Raw genomic sequence first — 20,373 nt, forward strand, 5'->3', positions numbered from 1 at the left:
CCTGCCACGGTGATCAGTGCGAGCGGGGTCCCAGCTGGCTGCTCTGGGGAAGGGTCAATGGGATGGTTATAGGGGAGATCCCCTCTGCTGGGGTGATGAATTGGGTCAGAGAGACAGGAAGGTAGATAGGGGAGGCAGCCTGGGGCTGGAGGCAGTGAGCAGGGCTCCAGTGTGTACCCGGCCCCTCCTAATTCTGCCTTCGCATCCCCCCACTAATGACACAATCCCAGCCCAGGCCCAGATACGTACACGGAACTTCCTCCACTTCTCCTACAAGGAAAAAGAAGGGAGACAGGACACAGTTATGTGCACAGTAACAACACAGCAGCCTCCGGATCACCCCCTGGCTCTATTCATTGCACCCCTTATCCCCAGCCTCCCCATCGCCCCTCCCTCTATCCGCTCTTCCCCAAATAACTTCCCCGCTCTCTATTGCTCCCCTCCCCGTGCCCCCCACCTGTATTCCCTCCTCCCCCTCCATGCTTCCTCCTCTCCTTCTGTTTCCTCTTCCCTTTCCCTGTGTCCCCTCCCTTCCCTGTATTCCCTCTTCTACCTGCCCTTTCCCCCTCCCATCCCTCTATCTCCTCCTCCCCGTCCCTCTGTAAACATTGAAAGCATTAAAATCCAACAGGTGCATCTCTCTTCACCCCTCCCCAGCCTGCAGGTGCATTGTGGGATGGGGCTGCTGGAGGGGCCTGGTTTCTGGCCGGGCAGGGGAAGCACAGCGGGTGAAGGTTCGTTCAGCAACGCTGACACTGTGTTTAGGACCAGGGTGTCAGCTCCCACCGGTCTCACTGCAGCCCAGCGCTTCTCCAGCTGGGGGTGACAACGACCCACAGTCCTGCCACGGTGATCAGTGCGAGCGGGGTCCCAGCTGGCTGCTCTGGGGAAGGGTCAATGGGATGGTTATAGGGGAGATCCCCTCTTCTGGGGTGATGAATTGGGTCAGAGAGACAGGAAGGTAGATAGGGGAGGCAGCCTGGGGCTGGAGGCAGTGAGCAGGGCCCCAGTTTGTACCCGGCCCCTCCTAATTCTGCCTTCGCATCCCCCCACTAATGACACAATCCCAGCCCAGGCCCAGATACGTACACGGAACTTCCTCCACTTCTCCTACAAGGAAAAAGAAGGGAGACAGGACACAGTTATGCGCACAGTAACAACACAGTAGCCTCCGGATCACCCCCTGGCTCTATTCATTGCACCCCTTATCCCCAGCCTCCCCATCGCCCCTCCCTCTATCCGCTCTTCCCCAAATAACTTCCCCGCTCTCTATTGCTCCCCTCCCCGTGCCCCCCACCTGTATTCCCTCCTCCCCCTCCATGCTTCCTCCTCTCCTTCTGTTTCCTCTTCCCTTTCCCTGTGTCCCCTCCCTTCCCTGCATTCCCTCTTCTACCTGCCCTTTTCCCCTCCCATCCCTCTATCTCCTCCTCCCCGTCCCTCTGTAAACATTGAAAGCATTAAAATCCAACAGGTGCATCTCTCTTCACCCCTCCCCAGCCTGCAGGTGCATTGTGGGATGGGGCTGCTGGAGGGGCCTGGTTTCTGGCAGGGCAGGGGAAGCACAGCGGGTGAAGGTTCGTTCAGCGACGCTGACACTGTGTTTAGGACCAGGGTGTCAGCTCCCACCGGTCTCACTGCAGCCCAGGGCTTCTCCAGCTGGGGGTGACAACGACCCGCAGTCCTGCCACGGTGATCAGTGCGAGCGGGGTCCCAGCTGGCTGCTCTGGGGAAGGGTCAATGGGATGGTTATAGGGGAGATCCCCTCTGCTGGGGTGATGAATTGGGTCAGAGAGACAGGAAGGTAGATAGGGGAGGCAGCCTGGGGCTGGAGGCAGTGAGCAGGGCTCCAGTGTGTACCCGGCCTCTCCTAATTCTGCATTCGCATCCCCCCACTAATGACACAATCCCAGCCCAGGCCCAGATACGTACACGGAACTTCCTCCACGCCTCCTACAAGGAAAAAGAAGGGAGACAGGACACAGTTATGCGCACAGTAACAACACAGTAGCCTCCCTATCACCCCCTGGCTCTATTCATTGCACCCCTTATCCCCAGCCTCCCCATCGCCCCTCCCTCTATCCGCTCTTCCCCAAATAACTTCCCCGCTCTCTATTGCTCCCCCTCCCCGTGCCCCCCACCTGTATTCCCTCCTCCCCCTCTATACTTCCTCCTCTCTTCTGTTTCCTCTTCCCTTTCCCTGTGTCCCCTCCCTTCCCTGTATTCCCTCTTCGATGTAAGCAGAGTCAGGATGAGCTCCACCCTCACATCTGGTGGTGAGGTGTGGCAAGTTGTAGAAAAGAACTTCAGGGGCTGATCTCATTTGCATAGGCACACCCACCCCTCCTAGCATGAGGCCATAGCTGCCCAAATATTCACTTTGGCTGCTGTGGCATCCCCAGTGTCTCTGTTATTGGGGCAGGAAGAATAAATTGTTATTACCCTGGCTATGGGAACTGCTTGGAACTGTACTGGGCCTTTTGTTATGATGGAGGGACTCGCAATCAACTAAGCAGCACTCGCTAGGCAAGGGACATGGGTTCCAAAATTTTGTGAATTGAGAGAAGTTGGGGACAAGTTTTAATGTTTGGTGGTATGGGCCCCTTGGTGAGGGCCTTACATGCTAATTGCACTTTCTTCTCTCTCTGCTGTAGAATATAAGAGCTAATTTTGATTTCATTAGGAGTCTAGTTACAGGCTGCTGAGCTCACTTTGGGCTAATGGTGCACCAGCACTGAGGCTCCCCTACTACAAGCTGAATTCACCAAAGAGCTGAACTGACTAAGAGCTGAAATCACTGAGCGTTGTGTTAAGTAGTGGGGGAGCCTGAAGATATATTGTGGAGAAGCTTGTGGGATGGCTAGAGTGCCTTGTGGACAGGCTGGTGGAGCAGTTCATGGGACGGCGGGAGCTGCTTGTGGGCCGCGGAGCTGAGCGAAGCAGTTTGTGGGACGGCTGGTGGAGTGGAGCGGAGCGGAGCGAAGGCCTATGGAGCTGTGGGGCGGTCAGCTTCAGATCATGTAAGGTGCCTTTTACTCCCGCCCCCATCTCCGCCCAGGTTGAGAGGTAAAGCTCTGCAGATAAACTTTTGAACTCTGGGGCTGCCCTGACCAGGGACAGAGACTTTTGGGTCATTGGACTTTTGGGTCTTTGGGTCATTGGGGGTTGCTGGACTCAAGAACCAAAGGGAAAGGGCATGCCCCAATTTGCTTGGGGTGGGTTTTTTGCTCATGGGTTGTGTTATGAATCCTGTTGGTGGTGTTTCCCCAACATAATGCCACATTGTTTCTCTCTGTTGTTAAAAGGCTTTTTTCTACACTCAGACTAGGTGCCTGCGGGAGGGGAAGTATTGCCTCTTGGAGGCGCCCAGCGGGGGTGGTATATATTTGTCCCAGGTCACTGGGTGGGGGCTCGAGCCGGTTTGCATTGTGTTATTGGAATGGATTCCCTAGATATTGAACCCGGCCCTTGTTGCTGCCAACTCTGATGGGCAGAAGGGTTACATCTACATGCCCTTTCCCCCTCCCATCCCTCTATCTCCTCATCCCCGTCCCTCTGCAAACATTGACAGCATTAAAATCCAACAAGTGTGTCTCTCTTCACCCCTCCCCAGCCTGTCCTGCAGGTGGCAGGTCATAAGAACATAAGAACGGCCAATCTGGGTGAGACCAAAGTTCCATCAAGCCCAGTATCCTCTCCTCTGACAGTGGCCAATGGCAGGTGCTTTAAAGGCAATGAACAGACAGGTTACCATCAAGTGATCCATGCCCTGTCACCCAATCCCAGCTTCTGGCAAACAGAGGGACACCATTCCTGCCCATCCTGTCTAATAGCCATTGATGGACCTATCTTCCATGAATCTATCTAGCTCCCTTTTGAATCCCTTTGTAGTATTGGCCTTCACAACACCCTCTGGCAAGGAGTTCCAGAGGTTGACAGTGCATTGAGTGAAAAAATACTTTCTTGTGTTTGTTTTAAACCTGCTACCTATTAATTTCATTTGAGTGGCCCCTTGTTCTTGTATTATGAGAAGGAGTAAATAACACTTCCTTATTTACTTTCTCTATACCACTCATGATTTGACAGACCTCTATCATATCCCCCCTTAGTCGCCTCTTTTCCAAGCTGAAAAGTCCCAGTCTTATTAATCTCTCCTCATACAGAAGCCGTTCTATACCCCTGATCATTTTTGTTGCCCTTTTTCTGAAGCTTTTCCAATTCCAATATACCTTTTCTGAGAAGGGGCGACGACATCTGTACGCAGTATTCAAGGTGTGGGTGTACCATGGATTTATATAGAGGCAATATGATATTTTCAGTTTTATTATCTATCTCTTTCTTGATGATTCCCAATGTTCTGTTCGCTTTTTTAACTGCTGCTGCACACTGAGTGGATGATTTCAGAGAACTATCCACAATGACTCCAAGATCTCTTTCTTGAGTGGTAACAGCTAATTTAGACCCCATCATTGTATATGTAGAATTAGGATTATGTTTTCCAATGTGTATTACTTTGTATTTATCAACATTAAATTTCATCTGCCATTTTGTTGCCCAGTCACCCAGTTTTGTGAGGTCCCTTTGTAGCTCTTCGCAGTCTGCCTGGGACTTAACTCTCTTGAGTAGTTTTGTATCATCTGCAAATTTTGCCACCTCACTGTTTACCCCTTTTTCCAGATCGTTTATGAATATGTTAAATAGGACTGGGCCAAGTACAGATCCCTAGGGGACACCACTATTTACCTCTCTCCATTCTGAAAACTGACCATTCATTCCTACCCTTTGTTTCAGATCTTTTAACAAGTTACCAATCCATAAGAGAACCTTCCCTCTTATCCCATGACTGCTTATTTTGCTTAAGAGTCTTTGGTGAGGGACCTTGTCAAAGACTTTCTGAAAATCTAAATACACTGTATCCACTGGATAGCCTTTGTCCGCATGCTTGTTGTCCCCCTCAAAGAATTCTAGTAGATTGGTGAGGAATGATTTTCCTTTACAAAACCATGTTGAGTATTTCCCAACAAATTATGTTCATCTATGTGTCTGACAATTTTGTTCTTTACGATAGTTTCAACCAATTTGCCCAGTACTGAAGTGAGGTCCACTGAGGGCAAGCAAGTTCCCCAGCAGCCCAGCATTGAAGAGCAGCAAGCTGGGCAGTGCCCACTGGCTGCCCTCGATGGCGCAGTTGATCCAGCAACAGTAGCCATCAGCTTCCATGGGAGGCTGCAGGGAGAGCCTGGCTCGGCGTGTGGACCTCAGTGGAGGGGGGATGGCGAGAGCGGGAGCACGGTTCTGCCTTAGTGCTGCCTGGAGGGCATGGAGAGGGCTCCCCGGAGGTGTGGCAGCTCCGCATGGCATCGCCCGCTCCCCACCTGGCTGGGCAGAGGCTCCCGCCCCAGGCCCGCCCACACTCACCCCCATTCTGGCAGCCCAGGCCTGCCAGCTAATGGCACTCGGACAGCGCTCCCTGACCACGTCACCCACCCCTACGGCCAGCCCTAATTGTTATGATCTGAGCAGGAATTGCTGAAGAGAGCAACATCATCTACGTGAGCTCTAGCAAAGTCCTGTGACTCCACTAACAACTGGTTAACAAGCCTCTGAAATGTGGCTCCTGCATTAATTAACTCAAACGGCAACACTTCAAATTCATAAAGTCCCGAATCAGGTATGAAGGTGGATTTTTTTCTGTGCTTCCCTTTCTAAGGGGATTTTCCAATATCCCTTTGTGTGAGGGAAACCTGCAGTCGGACCAGGGCTGCTCATTCAGCTGCCGTGACTCACCCTCCAACACTGACCCAGCCCTCAGGTATTTCACTGACCCTGCCTGAGCTACAAGTTAGTCTGTGCAACAGCATCACCTGGCGACAAACCCTCCTGCTGCCTCACAATGTTGCCGCCTTGTCCGTGCCCTACTCTGGCCTTGCTCCAGCCCTGCTACTGACCCACTCCATCCCTGCATCAGCCTCCTGACCCCCAGAACCCCGGAATGACTCCAGTCCGGCTTTGACTTTTGGCCTGCGGCTGGACTCTGACTACGCTACTGATTTGGCTTCTCCTTGGACTCTGACCTCAGTTCTGACCCACAGTCTGTCCCCAGACCCCCATTTCAGCTCTGCTCTTAGCCCGATCCCGACTACCACTCCAACCATCAGGCCTGACTGCCTGGAACCAGAGCCTGACACTTTGTTCAATCCAAGGTGCTTAGAAACTTTGCCCTGGCTAAAGTTCTAGCACACCATCAATTCTAGGCACAGGGTATGTATCCAGAGCCATGACAGTGTTAAGTTTTCTGTAACCAACACAAATCCTTATGGCTCCATCTTTCTTGGGATCCATAACAACTGGAGAAGCCCAGGGACAATTTGACTCTTTAATCCCACGTGCAGCACGCTTGCCATCTCCTTATGAACTTGCTGCTGCACTTCATCCGTTGCCTGGTGTGCTCTGCTGGGTGCAACTTGTGATCCCCCAGTATAAAACTTAGGGACCATCTTGTGAGTCAGGCCTGGGATGCCAGACAATACCTGCCAGTGACTTTGCAGCAGAGCCATAACCTCTGTCTTTTCAGTTCGGGTGAACTCTTCACACACCTCAGTGCTCCCTGGTGAGATATAACTATGGGATTCAGGCATCAGATCAGTAAAAGGGGCTGTCTTACAGTCCTCTGCACAACATAGCATCTTGATCATGGCTTCACTATTGTGATACACTTTTAACCTGTTTATAACAGCGTGAACCCTCTCTACCACCGCAGAAGGTCCCTCCCATCAGTTCTGCATGTTGTCCTTTTCCCCATGGAGTAACACTAGCAGCAGATCACCTGCATCAAATGATCACTCACAAGTACAGGAGAACCCCATTTATCTGATTTAATTGGGACTGGGCCAGAAGAGATCATCAAAATTACTGATAATCCGGAGAATGGGAAAGTGCGAGGCTGCAGCATCGTCTCGTGGCCACAGGAGAGATTGCCCACATTTGCACCTGTGTGCGCTGGTTGTCTGGTTAACACTGGTCCTGCCAAACTGAAGTTTCCACTTCATGCATCTGACGAAGTGGGTTCCAGCCCACGAAAGCTAATGCCCAAATAAATTTGTTAGCCTTTAAGGTGCCACAGGACTCCACGTGGTTCTTATTCCAGGCACTGGCTTTCTTGGTTGCATATGCACTCAGCCTAGATTTTAGGGTCCCACTGAACCACTCAACTAAATCATTGGTTTCTGGGTGGTAGGGGCAGATTTCAGCTGTTTGACCCCACACATCCTCCGTAATCACTCAATAGCTGGGACATGAAATTTGACCCCTGTTCTGATCAGTCTCATTTGGAAAGCCCACCCTGCTGAACATGGAGAAGAGCGCCTTAGAAACGCTTTCAGTTTCCCCATTAGACAGAGCAATTGCCTCTGGGGATACCTGGTGGCACAATCCACCCCCACCAATACAAATCTTCTTCCTCTCTGAGTTGACCTAGGTAAGGGCCCCATGATATCTAGAGCGACCCTGAAAATGCTGCTTTGATCACCAGGAAAGGAAGCAAAGGAGACTTGTGGAGCTCTACAGGCTTTTTCGGCTTTTCACACAGGTCACACGTCCTGCAGAATTCCTTTCCTTTGTTTCGCATATTGGGCCAATAAACATTTTTCTTTAGCCTGTCAAACATCCTCTCTCTTCCCAGGTGGCCAACAAAAAGGACAATCGTGGGGGTAACATAACTCTGCATGCTGCTGTGAGGGCACAATCAACTGTTTGCAGGAGTCCCCAGGATTTCTATTTTTTCCAACCAGGGATCCTGTGTAAAGCCTTCCCCCTTCTATAAAAAGCCTCCCCCGTTCTCTCTCTCTCTGGGGCATTCCTGTGGCTGGCCTCCCTTCTGCTTTCCAGTGAGTGGTCCACACTTTGCTCTGCAGCAAACTCCATTTCGCTTTTACTTCCACTCAGAGCTCTCATAGGTAAGGGAAACGACTCCTCATCCCCCTCCCCTGGAGACACATCCCTATTTTCTCCCCTCTCAGCTGCCTCTCCCTACTCTGCATTTGTCTGGGAACTTTGGGACATATTCCCTCTTGCCATGGGTCACAATATCCACAACTGTGGGCAGTGACATGGCATTTCACACCAATACATCAGCTAGTAAATTTCTAAGAATCCCAACATTTAAGGTACCCCCTAAACCTTCCCTTCTAATTCAATGCGGGGTAAAGGAACCGTGGTTCTAAATTTGCCCAAGTCCAAGAATTTTACCTCCTCCCCTGGGATTACATCACCCTCCTTAATCACATCCCTCCTGACTAGGGAAATCCCTGCTCCAGGGCCTCTCCACCCCAGCACACTTTACTATTTACCTTGGCCTGTTTAATCAACTCTTTGTGTTCCTGCAGAAGGTCAGAGCTGACAAAATTAACTAGATCCCCCTCTGGCTACATTGACTGGATGGATCAGGGATTGTATTTGGACTCACCATCCTTAGGGCATTGTTTCTTCATGTGTTCAAGGGATGCAAGAAACACTAGTTTGGGCCGTCCCTTTGGCCTGGGGTCTGATAATGAGGGTTACCAGGAGGTGACTGGTACTGGGCTGCTGGGTTCTTAGTCCCCCGTCCTTTTTTCCAGGAAAAATTGGGGGCCCCCTATCACGCCAGGCTTTTGCCCTTCCCTTTGGGACCAGCGCACTATAAATGGTCTTGTTGGCCTGTATCAGTCTGCAGCATCATCTGCCTTCTCCACAGTTACTGGGATTTTCCCACACTGATGCCCTCACCTCATCAGAGCAGACATCAGAGAACTGCTTCTGAGCAATTGGATCTACCAACTGATTGTAAGTTTCTGCCCCTTTCCTTTTGATCCATTTTCTCAAAAATAATCCTCCATTTTATGAACAGATTCCCTGTGACTAATTAAGATTTTTGAGGTTTCTAAACTTTAGGTGAGATGCCTCTGCAATAATTTGAAACCTTTTAAACACAGGTCCCTTAGACCAGGTGTCTCTGTCTACCGGAAGCAAAGGACCACACCATCTCCTCGCAGGCAGCCTGGCTTCACTCTCTGCAAACAGTGAAAGATGAAGGCCTTTTTGGAAGAGGGCAATTCTTTCTGAGATTCTATGCTTGTCTCACGACAGAGGTTCAGTTATAAAAATCATTGCAAAAAATGCAATACATTAATCCTAGAAATAGTATGAGGTCACCTGAACAGGCAGGGCAGGGCGAAGGAGACATGGGGATGGAGTGAGGAGAAAATTGCATCTCTCGATATTGAAATAAGAGTTCTCCCACTATTCCGGCCTAATTTTCCAACCCTGCTTTGGATGTTATGTTAAACATCATATATAATTCAAGACAAAAATACAAGTTAACCACATAATTATTGAGGACACTGCAACTCCTGAATCCCCTCTTACCCTGCTGCATCCCTGGCCAATGGGAGCTGTGGAGTCGGCACTCAGGGCAGGGGCAGAGACCCCCTGTCTCCCGTTCCCAGGGACTGCAAGGATAGGCTGGTGGCTAGCTGGGAGCGGAGCGGGGCCAGGGCAGGTAGGCAGCCTGCCTTAGCCCCACTGTGCCGCAGGACTTTTAGCACCTAAAATCTCCCAGTTTGGCTTCAGTAGCCTCTGGGAGACAGAGCCCAATTCCAGGAGAACCAGCAGCCCCTATGAGTGGCACCAGCCTCTTCCTAGTGTGGGGCTGAGATACACCTGAGCCCCTCCTCACCACGGGGCCCCACCCTCTACTCCTCCTGTTCCCCCAAGGCCCCACCCGCTGGCCCTGGAAGGCCCTTCCCACAGCCCAGCCGTGCCTCTCAGGGAACTCGGGCTGCTGTGGGAAGCCCTGGACCCTCCACCTGCCCTGGGTGGCAGGGGAAGAGACATGGGCTGGGGGCTGCTCTCAGGCCCCCTGGCTCCCCACCCAGGCCAGGTGGAGGGTCCAGGGCACCCCACAGTGGTCCCAGCTCCCTGGGCAGCTCTAATCACAGCCCAGCTCTGACTTCTGTCCTGGCCTGGGGCCCCAGGGGGAAGAGGAGGAGCGAGGAGTGGGGCCACTGTTCTGGTGCTGGTGCCCACCCCACACTTCTACACAGGTGCCAGGGCTCCTGCCGGGGAACCCAAATTGGACAGGGGCTTGGGCCTGGGCCTGGGCCCTGTTTGAATCCACCACTGTCCCCATCAAATTTACCTCCCTTCCCTTCTCCCAGCCCCTGCCCCTCCCCTCCCATTATTTCCTCCTCTCCATCCTGGCTTCCCCATCCCGCCCCCTATTCCCTCCTCCTCCCTCCTATGCTCCCTCCCTGCCTCTATCCTCTTCTCCCACTCCCTGTGCAAACACTGATTAAAATCCAACAAGGGCGTCTCCCTTCACCCCTCCCCAGTCTGTCTTGTGGGCACCAAGTCCTTGGTGGGGTGGGGGTGCTGGAAGGAGGAGGGGCCTGGGCTCTGGCAAGGCAGGGGAAAGCACCGTGGGGAAAGGGTCTGTCTATCACAGAAGCAGGCTTGCCCGGCTGGGAAGCTAGACCGGAACGTCGAAGGCGACTTCCAGTGACTCCATGTCAAGGCTGTTACAGCGCCTGAGGAGTTCACACTTGTTCCTAGGTTGGTGAAATGTAAGGATCGAGCTCACAGCCAGTTAGGTGCCTGCCCTGCTTCTGAACAGCCTGCCCTGCGGCTAGCATGACAAACCGCATGGCAAGCTCTTTCCTCACGTGGTGTTTTCATGAGAAGCGAGGGGGAGGCGTGGGCTACTGGGACCAGGGGATGGGTCGGGAAGGGGTGGGCAGCCCAGCCCAGCCATTTCTGCCTCCCCCCCACGTCCCCCGCCGCACACAGAGCGGCTCCGGCAGCTCCCAGGCCTTCCCTGTGCAGCGTGCGGTGCTGCTGCTGCTTTGGCGCGGGCAGGGCCCCGTGTGTGGGATTTTGGCCCTGCCGACATTTCCCTGAGGGACACAGGGGAGAGACGGGGGAGGGGGATTCTGGACACTTCCCAACTCAGCTGTATCTGAAGGGAATTCCACAGGGCAGAGGAAAGGGGCCTTCCTTAGTTCAAGGCAGGGCCACTGTTGAATATCCCAGGCTGTTGCAAACTGAGGGGTGAGAGCGTCTCACAGGAAAGGTCCCAGGGAGCCTTTATCAGTAAGCTATGAATAGGTGTGATCGATCTGTATTTGAAGGGCCATCAGCTGTACAATGGATCCATTGAAAGAAGCCAGGGGCTACACCTTATGAGTCAGCAAGACATGGAGGGACGTGCCTAGGGACAGAACCCTCAGGCTTTTCCATGCCATGTGCTGTGAGCCTGTGTTTAGGACAAAGGAAGTACAAGCCCCATGGCAAAAAGAATATAAAAGGCAGCTCCATCTTCATTTTGTCTTCAGTCCTGCTTCTTCCCTCTGGAGTAACTTCTCCACAGACGAAGCTCTGAACAAAGGACTGAATGTCCCATCCCAGCTGTGGATGTGTCCAGAGGGACTTTGAAGCCACTGAACTCACCAAGACTGCTAAGAACCTGAATATGGACTCTGAAGTCTCTGTATGTATCTGATTGTTTTAACCATTTAACAACTCTCTTCTCTTTCATTTCTTTTCTTTTCTAATAAATCTTTAGCTTTAGATACTAGAGGATTGGCTGGCAGTGTGGTATTTTGGGTAAAATCCAAACTAATATTAATCTGGTAATGTGGCTGGCCCTTTGGGATCAGAAGAATATTTTATATAGTGAGCAGAGCTGTAAATAACTCCTCACTTTACTGGACCTAGGTGCTGATTGGGAGCCAGAGAACAGGATTCAATAAAGGGGCTCTGTGATTTCTTTTTTGCTTCTTGATAACCAGTGGGGGGGATCAGAAGCACAATTTGTAACTGGTGGGTAAATCTAACTGCAGTGTTAACCACCAGGTTTGAGAGAATCTGCTCTCCTTTTTCAGCCTGCCCTGACCTTGGCATTTCAGTGTAGGCTTTACTGGGCACCTGCATCCGATGAAGTGAGCTGCAGCACATGAAAGCTTATGCTCAAATAAATTTGAGCATCTCTAAGGTGCCACAAGTCCTCCTTTTCTTTTTGCAAATACAGACTAACACGGCTGCTACTCTGAAACCTGTAATTATTACACAGTTATCTGCCTCAGCATCTATCAGGGGTGGGCAAACTACGGCCTGGGGGCCGCATCCGGTCTATCAGACCTTTTAATCCGGCCCTCGAGCTCCTACTGAGGAGTGGGATCGGGACCTTGCCCTGCTCGGCATGTGCCGTGGCTCCTGGAAGCAGTGGCTTGTCCATCCTCCAGCTCCTACGCATAGGGGCAGCCAGGGGGCTCTGCACGCTGCCCCCACTGCAAGTGCCGGCTCTGCAGCTCCCATTGGCTGGGAACCACGGGCAATGGGAGCTGCAGAAGTAGCACCTGCGGACGGGGCAGCACGCAGAACCACCTGGCCAGCGCCGCTCCATGTAGGAGCCAGAGGGCGGACATGCCGCTGCTTCCAGGAGCTGCTTGAGATAAGCTCTGCCCAGACCTGACCCCAACCGGGGATCCCTTGAAATCCTTCCCTTTTCTATAGAAAGCCTCCCCCTCTTCTCTCTCTCTTTGTGGCACTACTGTGGCTGGCCTCCCTTGTGCTTTCCAGTGAGGGGTCGCACTTTGCTCTGCAGCAAACTCCATTTGGCTTTTACTTCCACTGAGGGCTCTCATAGGTAAGAGAAGTGACTCCTCATCTCCCTCCTCTGGAGACACATCCCTACTTTCTCCCCTCTCATCTGCCTCTCCCTACTCTGCATTTATCTCTGGGAACTTTGAGACATATTCCCTCTTGCCATGGGTCACAATATCCACAGCTGTGGGCAATGATATTATGGCATTTCACACCAATGCGTCAGCTGGTAAATTTCTAAGAATCCCAACATTTAAGGTACCCCCTAAACCTTCCCTTCTAATTCAATGCAGGGTAAAGGAACCGTGGTTCTAAATTTTCTCAAGGCCAGGAGTTTTACCTCCTCCCCTGGGATGATATCACCCTCCTTAATCACATCCCTCTTGACTAGGGAAATCCCTGCTCCAGGGCCTCTCTAACCCATCACAGGTTACCATTTACCTTGGACTGTTTAATAAACTCTTTGTGTTCCTGCAGGAGGTCAGAGCTGAAAAAATTAACTAGATCCCCCTCTAGCTACACTGAAGTCTCTGACTCGAGGGTAGCTACATTAACCTCAACGGATCAGGAATTGACTGGACAGATCACCATACTTAGGGCACTGTTTCTTTATGCGTTCAAGGGATGCACATAAGAAACACTATTTGGGGCCATCCCTTTGGGCTGGGGTTCAATAATGAGGGTTACCAGGAGGTGACTGGTACTGGGCTGGTGGGAGCTTATTCCCCCCTCCTTTTTCCCAGGAATAAATCGGGGGCCCCCTTTTATGCCAGGCTTTTGCCCTTCCCTTTGGGACCAGCGCACTATAAATGGTCTTGTTGGCCTGTATCAGTCAGTGGCCTCATCTGCCTTTTCCACAGTTACTGGGATTTTCCCACACTGCTGCCCTCACCTCACCAGAGCAGACACCAAAGAACTGCTTCTGAGCAATTGGATCTACCAACTGATCGTACGTTTCTGCCCCTTTCCTTTTGATTCATTTTCTCAAAAATAATCCCCCATTTTATGAACAGATTCCCTGTGACTTATCAAGTTTTTTTGACGTTTCAAACGTTAGGTGAGATGCTTCTGGAATAATTTTAAACCTTTTTAAACACAGGTCCCTTATAACAAGTGTCTCTGTCTACCAGAAGCAAAGGACGACACCATCTCCTCTAAGGCAGCCTGGCTTTGCTCTCTGTGAACAGTGGGAGATGAAACCCTTTTTAGAAGAGGGCAATTCTTTCTGAGATTCTATGCTTGTCTTACAGACAGAGGTTTCAGTTATAAAAATCATTGCCAAAAATGCAACATATTAATCCTAGAAACAGTATGAGGTCACCTTAACAGGCAGGGCAGGATGAGGGAGACATGGGGATGGGGTGTGGATTGAGAGGAAAATTGCATCTCTCGATATTGAAATAATAGTTTACCCACTATTCCAGCCTTGCTTTGGATGTTATGTTGGGCTCTGGCAAGGCAGGGGAAAGCACCGTGAGCAAAGGGTCTTTCTGAGACTCTGACAGTGTGTTTAGTACCAGGGATGTAAGGTCCTACGAGGCTCACTGCAGCCCAGGGCTTCTCCTGTTGGGGGTCATGACCCCCAGTCCTACCATGGTAATCAGTGGGAAAGGGGTCCCAGCTGGCTGGTCTGGGGAAGGGTCAACAGGATGGTTATAGGGGAGATCCCCTCTGGTGGGGTGATAAGTAGGGTCAGAGACAGGAGGTAGATAGGGGAGCCAGGCTGGGTCTGGAGGCAATGAGCAGGGCCCCAGCGTGTACCCAGCCTCTCCTAATTCTGCCTGTGCATCCCCCTGCCAAGGACACAATCCCAGCCCAGGACACAATCCCAGCCCAGGCCCAGATACGTACCCGTCGCTCCATATTTGATCGCACGTCCTACAAGGCAAAGGAAGGGACACAGGACACAGTTATATGCCCACTAACAACTGCAACAACACAACAGCCTCTGAATCACCCCCTGCCTCCATTCACTGCACCCCTTCTCTCCAGCCTCCGCATCGACGCTCCCTCTATCCGCTCTTCCCCAAATAACTTCCCCACCTTCAATTTCCTCCTGTCCCTCTCTGTGCCCCCTTCTATTCCTCCTTCTGCCCTCTCCCGCTGCCCCCTCAAGACACAATTATACCCACAGTAACAACTGCAAAACAGCGGCCTCCGGACCATCCCCTGCCTTGATTCATTGCACCCTTCTTCAAAGATTCCCCATCAAACCTCCCTTTATTCCCTCCTCCCCCTGCCCCACCCTGTGCCCCTCCCTCCTTCTATTCCTTCTCCCTGTTTCGTCCACTCCCTTCTATCTCTTCTCTCCCCGTGTTCTCTCCCCTCCTCTCCCTCCCCGTCCCTGTGTCCCCTCCCCACCCTTCCCATGTCCCCTCCCAGTCCCTCCCCTCGTCCCCTCCCTCCCCATCTCTTTTCTCCCTGTCCTGCTTCCAGTTTCCCCCTCTGCTCTGTTTGAGATAAAATCAAAATAGTGAAGTCCTGGATTAGTGTCTTCAGTTACCTGGACAGTTGGTGGAGAGGCGCTGGCCGTCCTAGGAGGGAACAGAGACGAGAGGGGAGGATGTTACTCTTTGCCCATTTCTCTGCTCATTGACCTCTGAACACCTCTGGAGTTAGATCCGTACCAGCTGGTGCAGTCACTGCCCACCCAGACAGCCAGAGCCTGGGGCACTGGACAGACTCACAGCCCCCCCATATCCTGCTGGAATCGCCCACACCCAGCTGGGCTGGCATGTGTCAGCCATTGGCCACAGCCCCCGTGTACTCCCCCATCGCAGCCCTGCTGCCATCTCTCACTTCCCACAGGGCTGCAGAGGGGCAGCAGAGACTGCCCAGCGACTCCTCCTTCCGGGTGGCCCAAGGGGCACTCACGTGGTGGGAGGGAAGGCAGGAGACCAGCTCCCTGCCCCCTCTCAGTGCCCCCTGGCTGGTGCCCAACTGCCATGGAGCCACCAGCTCCACCAGTGCCCTGCCCTAGAGCTGAAGAGGGGACAGACTGTGGCCTGGCTGGGGGGACAGGGGCAGAAGTGTGTGTGTGTGTGGGGGGGGGGTTTACGGGAAGCCTAGTGGAGGCTGCCCTGGGCTCAGTGCCTGCAGGGCTGAGCTGAGGTCCTGGAGGGGCTTGGCCAGGCCTAGGCTCTCTTGGCCCCACAGCCTCCCCGAGCACAGGCAGAGCTGGTGATTTCTGGCTCCCCTCAGCAGCTGAGAGGCAGGGACCTCGCCGCTTTCCCGTCCCCGCCTGGTGGGTGGGTCAGGGTGGTGGTTGCAGGAGCTGATGTGCCTGAGGCTGAGGAATTTGGATCCACAGCTCCTTCTGCTCCCACCTTCCCCTTCTACCTCCCTTCCCTTCCCTGTTGCCCCCCTTAGCTGAGCAGGGAGGGAGGCCCCAGCTCCTCCAGCCCAGTCATGGCTCAGCCCAAGTGTGGAGGGAGGATGCAGAGAGACTCCCCCATATAAGAGGGAAGGAGAATAGGGCAGAGCCCCTGTGGGTGCAGACTGAGGGTGAAGGTGGGGTCTGGGCAGCACAGGGCACCCCAGGGGGCTGTGTGTGGATGGGGAGCAGGGAGGGGAAGATCGGTGGAGACCCAAGGGGCACAGGGAGCTGGGAGTGAAGATGACTTGCCAGGGGTGTGGAGGGGCAGAGACCCAGGCCATCATTAAAAAGGCTGATTAAATGATTCATGGATCTTACAAGCATGTTGCAGCCGTAAGCAGTAGGTGCTACAGAGGGTCATAAGCAACCCATTGCCTGTTGGACTGGGTAACAAACTATAACAGTAGACAAACATTTATTAAAACATCATTTGTTATCCCCTATTAGGCAAGTGTAGAAATGGAACCTTACTACAAAGGGTGACCATTCTGGGAGACCAGACATCTCTGCACCCTCGCCACCAAACACCTAAAACTGTCTGATTGGAACAGGAGACAGCAGCTCGGGACGTGCCATCCAGAATCATCCTGTATGTTACACACGGCTTTGGCTGGGCTGAGCTGAAATTTGCTTTTCCTGTTTCCACCCACACTCTGGCCCTCAGGAGTCCTTTTTCTCACGTTCTTATGGCACTGAACAGCCATCAAAGCCTAGTCTCCCCTTCACCTCTTCAGCTACTGGGCAAGCTCACAAACCCACAGCACAGCAGAGTAAGATACTTGAGGCCTTTACTGAGGCCCTATTTTTGTGTGTTCAGTGCCCAAAACTGGGACCAAATTTTCAAACTCCAGCCCAGATCCTCCAAGGTATTTAGGTTCCTAACTCCCACTGAACTCAATGAAAGTTCGAAGCCCAAATACCTTGGAGGATCTGGGCCTCAGCTTCCAAAATGCACCCAGCATGTTGAGCCCTTCGGAAAATCTGGCCCCATATTTTGGTTCCTACGTGGGTGCTGAGATTTTGAAAATGTGGCTCTAACCGTGTGTAAGTTATAGACTAAAGTGTGTCACTCATTCACTCACAGTAACTGTCATTATCAGCATCTCAGCCCGTGTCCACACTACCTCCAGTTCATTTGTCCAGGCTGTGGTCTTCACCAATCTCAGCGATAAGAAATTCTTAGACCAGATGTTAACAGACATACAATATACAATTCGTTCACACTTAGGATCTGATCCAAAGCCCATTTAAATCCCCTAGATCAATTCATGTCCAGGTAACGTATCTACAGTAAGGTTTGAAAATATGTAAATTAAAACTCAGTATTGCCAACCTCCAAAATATGAGATTGATTTAAAAAGAACACAAAATGGATTGTTTTAATCTCTTGATTTTTATTTGCTGTCTGGTGGTTGAGCCTGTAGGGGCCATGCTTCTCTCTGTAATCACAAAGACTCAGTACAAATTCCAGGAGCTGCGGCTTGATGAAAAAACACCAAATATCAAGTGACTCAAGATAAAAATGGCAAAAGTTGGCAAAACTGCATATTAACAAACAGGTTTTAAAAGCTGATCATTTTCTGACTGTAGTTATGGCCCCAAGACACTGAGCTGAGGGAACACAAATAACCCGAGGACTCTGAATATGGCAAATAGCATTTTACCAGATGAGCTCTCTAGGTCTGTATCCTAACCAGCACTTTGGCCCAGATCCTCAAAGGTATTTAGGCTCCTAACTTCCATTGATTTCACTCAGGCTGAGTCTACACACAGAGTTGCATCACTTTAACTAAAGTTGTTTTAAACCCAATTAAGTTAAACCAGTGCAAACCCCTGTGAAGACGCATTTAATTTGCTGTAATCCTGGTTTATCTTGATTTGGCTAAAGTCAACTCCATACCAACTTGGGTAACTGCATAGAAGATGTGCAGGCCTTTAATAGCACATGGCAGATTGTAGTGGGGATAAGGGGGGCGACTGGTTTCATGTCCTGAAAAGGGGCTCAGCTCTCAAGTGTTTGTGAAACAAACAGCTCTGCCCACTGTACCCACAATGCCCAGTGCAATACAATGAGGGGGTGTATCCACCTGAATCGACCATCATCAGAGACTATACTGTGCAAACAAGACGTGCCTGGAAGTGAAAACTGCTGTCAGTGTGGGAATGCTAAGGTTTGAATCCCACAGCTGTTGTATTTGAATTCTCTGTTAACATTGCCCCGTGGTTGTGTTTTTGCTCTTCACTTCTATGGTTTTAGAAAATGAGGCAGGATGAGGAACAAAATGGTGCCATTACATTCCAGTATTTACGGGCCTGCGCCACTCATGCAAACCCGGAACTGCCATTAAAACAGAAACTGTCTCCGTGCATCACATCATTTAAAATGGAGACTCAGCCAGTAGCATCATTTCTCCTCCCCCCCCCGGTCCCCACCTCCCTGCAAAACTGGTTATGAGATTTGTTTATGGTTATGAGATTTGGGCAGATGCCAGACTGCTGCGCTGGGCATCACAACATGGGGAGTAGATGGCCAGCCCTCTGTGGAGAAAGAGGTGGTTAGGGACTATTTAGAAAAGCTGGACGTGCACAAGTCCATGGGGCCGGACGAGTTGCATCCGAGAGTGCTAAAGGAATTGGCGGCTGTGATTGCAGAGCCATTGGCCGTTATCTTTGAAAACTCGTGGCAAACGGGGGAAGTCCCGGATGACTGGAAAAAGGCTAATGTAGTGCCAATCTTTAAAAAAGGGAAGAAGGAGGATCCTGGGAACTACAGGCCAGTCAGCCTCACCTCAGTCCCTGGAAAAATCATGGAGCAGGTCCTCAAAGAATCAATCCTGAAGCACTTACATGAGACGAAAGTGATCAGGAACAGTCAGCATGGATTCACCAAGGGAAGGTCATGCCTGACTAATCTAATCGCCTTCTATGATGAGATTACTGGTTCTGTGGATGAAGGGAAAGCAGTGGATGTATTGTTTCTTGACTTTAGCAAAGCTTTTGACACGGTCTCCCACAGTATTCTTGTCAGCAAGTTAAAGAAGTATGGGCAGGATGAATGCACTATAAGGTGGGTAGAAAGTTGGCTAGATTGTCGGGCTCAACGGGTATTGATCAATGGCTCCATGTCTAGTTGGCAGCCGGTGTCAAGTGGAGTGCCCCAGGGGTTGGTCCTGGGGCCGGTTTTGTTCAATATCTTCATAAATGATCTGGAGGATGGTGTGGATTGCACTCTCAGCAAATTTGCGGATGATACTAAACTGGGAGGAATGGTAGATACGCTGTAGGGCAGGGATAGGATACAGAGGGACCTAGACAAATTGGAGGATTGGGCCAAAAGAAATCTGATGAGATTCAATAAGGATAAGTGCAGGGTCCTGCACTTAGGACGGAAGAACGCAATGCACAGCTACAGACTAGGGACCGAATGGCTAGGCAGTAGTTCTGCAGAAAAGGACCTAGGGGTGACAGTGGACGAGAAGCTGGATATGAGTCAGCAGTGTGCCCTTGTTGCCAAGAAGGCCAATGGCATTTTGGGATGTATAAGTAGGGGCATAGCGAGCAGATCAAGGGACGTGATCGTCCCCCTCTATTCGACATTGATGAGGCCTCATCTGGAGTACTGTGTCCAGTTTTGGGCCCCACACTACAAGAAGGATGTGGATAAATTGGAAAGAGTCCAGCGAAGGGCAACAAAAATTATTAGGGGTCTGGAACACATGACTTATGAGGAGAGGCTGAGGGAACTGGGATTGTTTAGTCTGCAGAAGAGAAGAATGAGGGGGGATTTGATAGCTGCTTTCAACTACCTGAGAGGTGGTTCCAGAGAGGATGGTTCTAGACTATTCTCAGTGGTAGAAGAGGACAGGACAAGGAGTAATGGTCTCAAGTTGCAGTGGGGGAGGTTTAGGTTGGATATTAGGAAAAACTTTTTCACTAGGAGGGTGGTGAAACACTGGAATGCGTTACCTAGGGAGGTGGTGGAATCTCCTTCCTTAGAAATTTTTAAGGTCAGACTTGACAAAGCCCTGGCTGGGATGATTTAATTGGGGATTGGTCCTGCTTTGAGCAGGGGGTTGGACTAGATGACCTCCTGAGGTCCCTTCCACCCCTGATATTCTATGATTCTATGATTTCTGGGCTTTTCCATGTCAAATGCACTAATCTCCTATTACCGTTTTTGAATTGAACGAGTGCAGCTGAATTCATGACAAGGTTCTCAGTGCAGCACAAGATCCCTTTAAATTGAGTGACTACTTTAATTTAAGTATGATTCTGAGAGAAGTTATTGGCGTGGACCAGAGAATCACCCAGTTCGGAGGAACAGGGCACAGAGCTGTAGTCTTTATATAAGCAAAACTCCTGTC

The 20,373-nt window shown here is 51.2% G+C and overlaps 2 protein-coding genes across 2 annotated transcripts in view; both read right to left on the bottom strand.

Annotated features, from left to right (window-relative positions):
- LOC144267068 (uncharacterized) overlaps positions 1-20,373 on the bottom strand; it is a 620,395-nt gene that overhangs the window by 508,310 nt on the left and 91,712 nt on the right. The gene's annotated exons all lie outside the window — the stretch shown is intronic.
- LOC144265798 (uncharacterized) overlaps positions 1-20,373 on the bottom strand; it is a 106,717-nt gene that overhangs the window by 22,871 nt on the left and 63,473 nt on the right. The window contains exons 2-6 of the mRNA XM_077818802.1: positions 15,137-15,167; positions 14,485-14,511; positions 1,930-1,950; positions 1,090-1,110; positions 250-270 (exon numbers count right to left, since the gene is read on the bottom strand). Coding sequence (XP_077674928.1) covers positions 250-270; positions 1,090-1,110; positions 1,930-1,950; positions 14,485-14,511; positions 15,137-15,167 — 121 coding nt within the window. The remainder of the gene's footprint in view (positions 1-249; positions 271-1,089; positions 1,111-1,929; positions 1,951-14,484; positions 14,512-15,136; positions 15,168-20,373) is intronic.

The sequence above is a fragment of the Eretmochelys imbricata genome, chromosome 6, assembly GCF_965152235.1.
Source record: "Eretmochelys imbricata isolate rEreImb1 chromosome 6, rEreImb1.hap1, whole genome shotgun sequence".
Taxonomy (NCBI): Eukaryota; Metazoa; Chordata; order Testudines; family Cheloniidae; genus Eretmochelys; species Eretmochelys imbricata.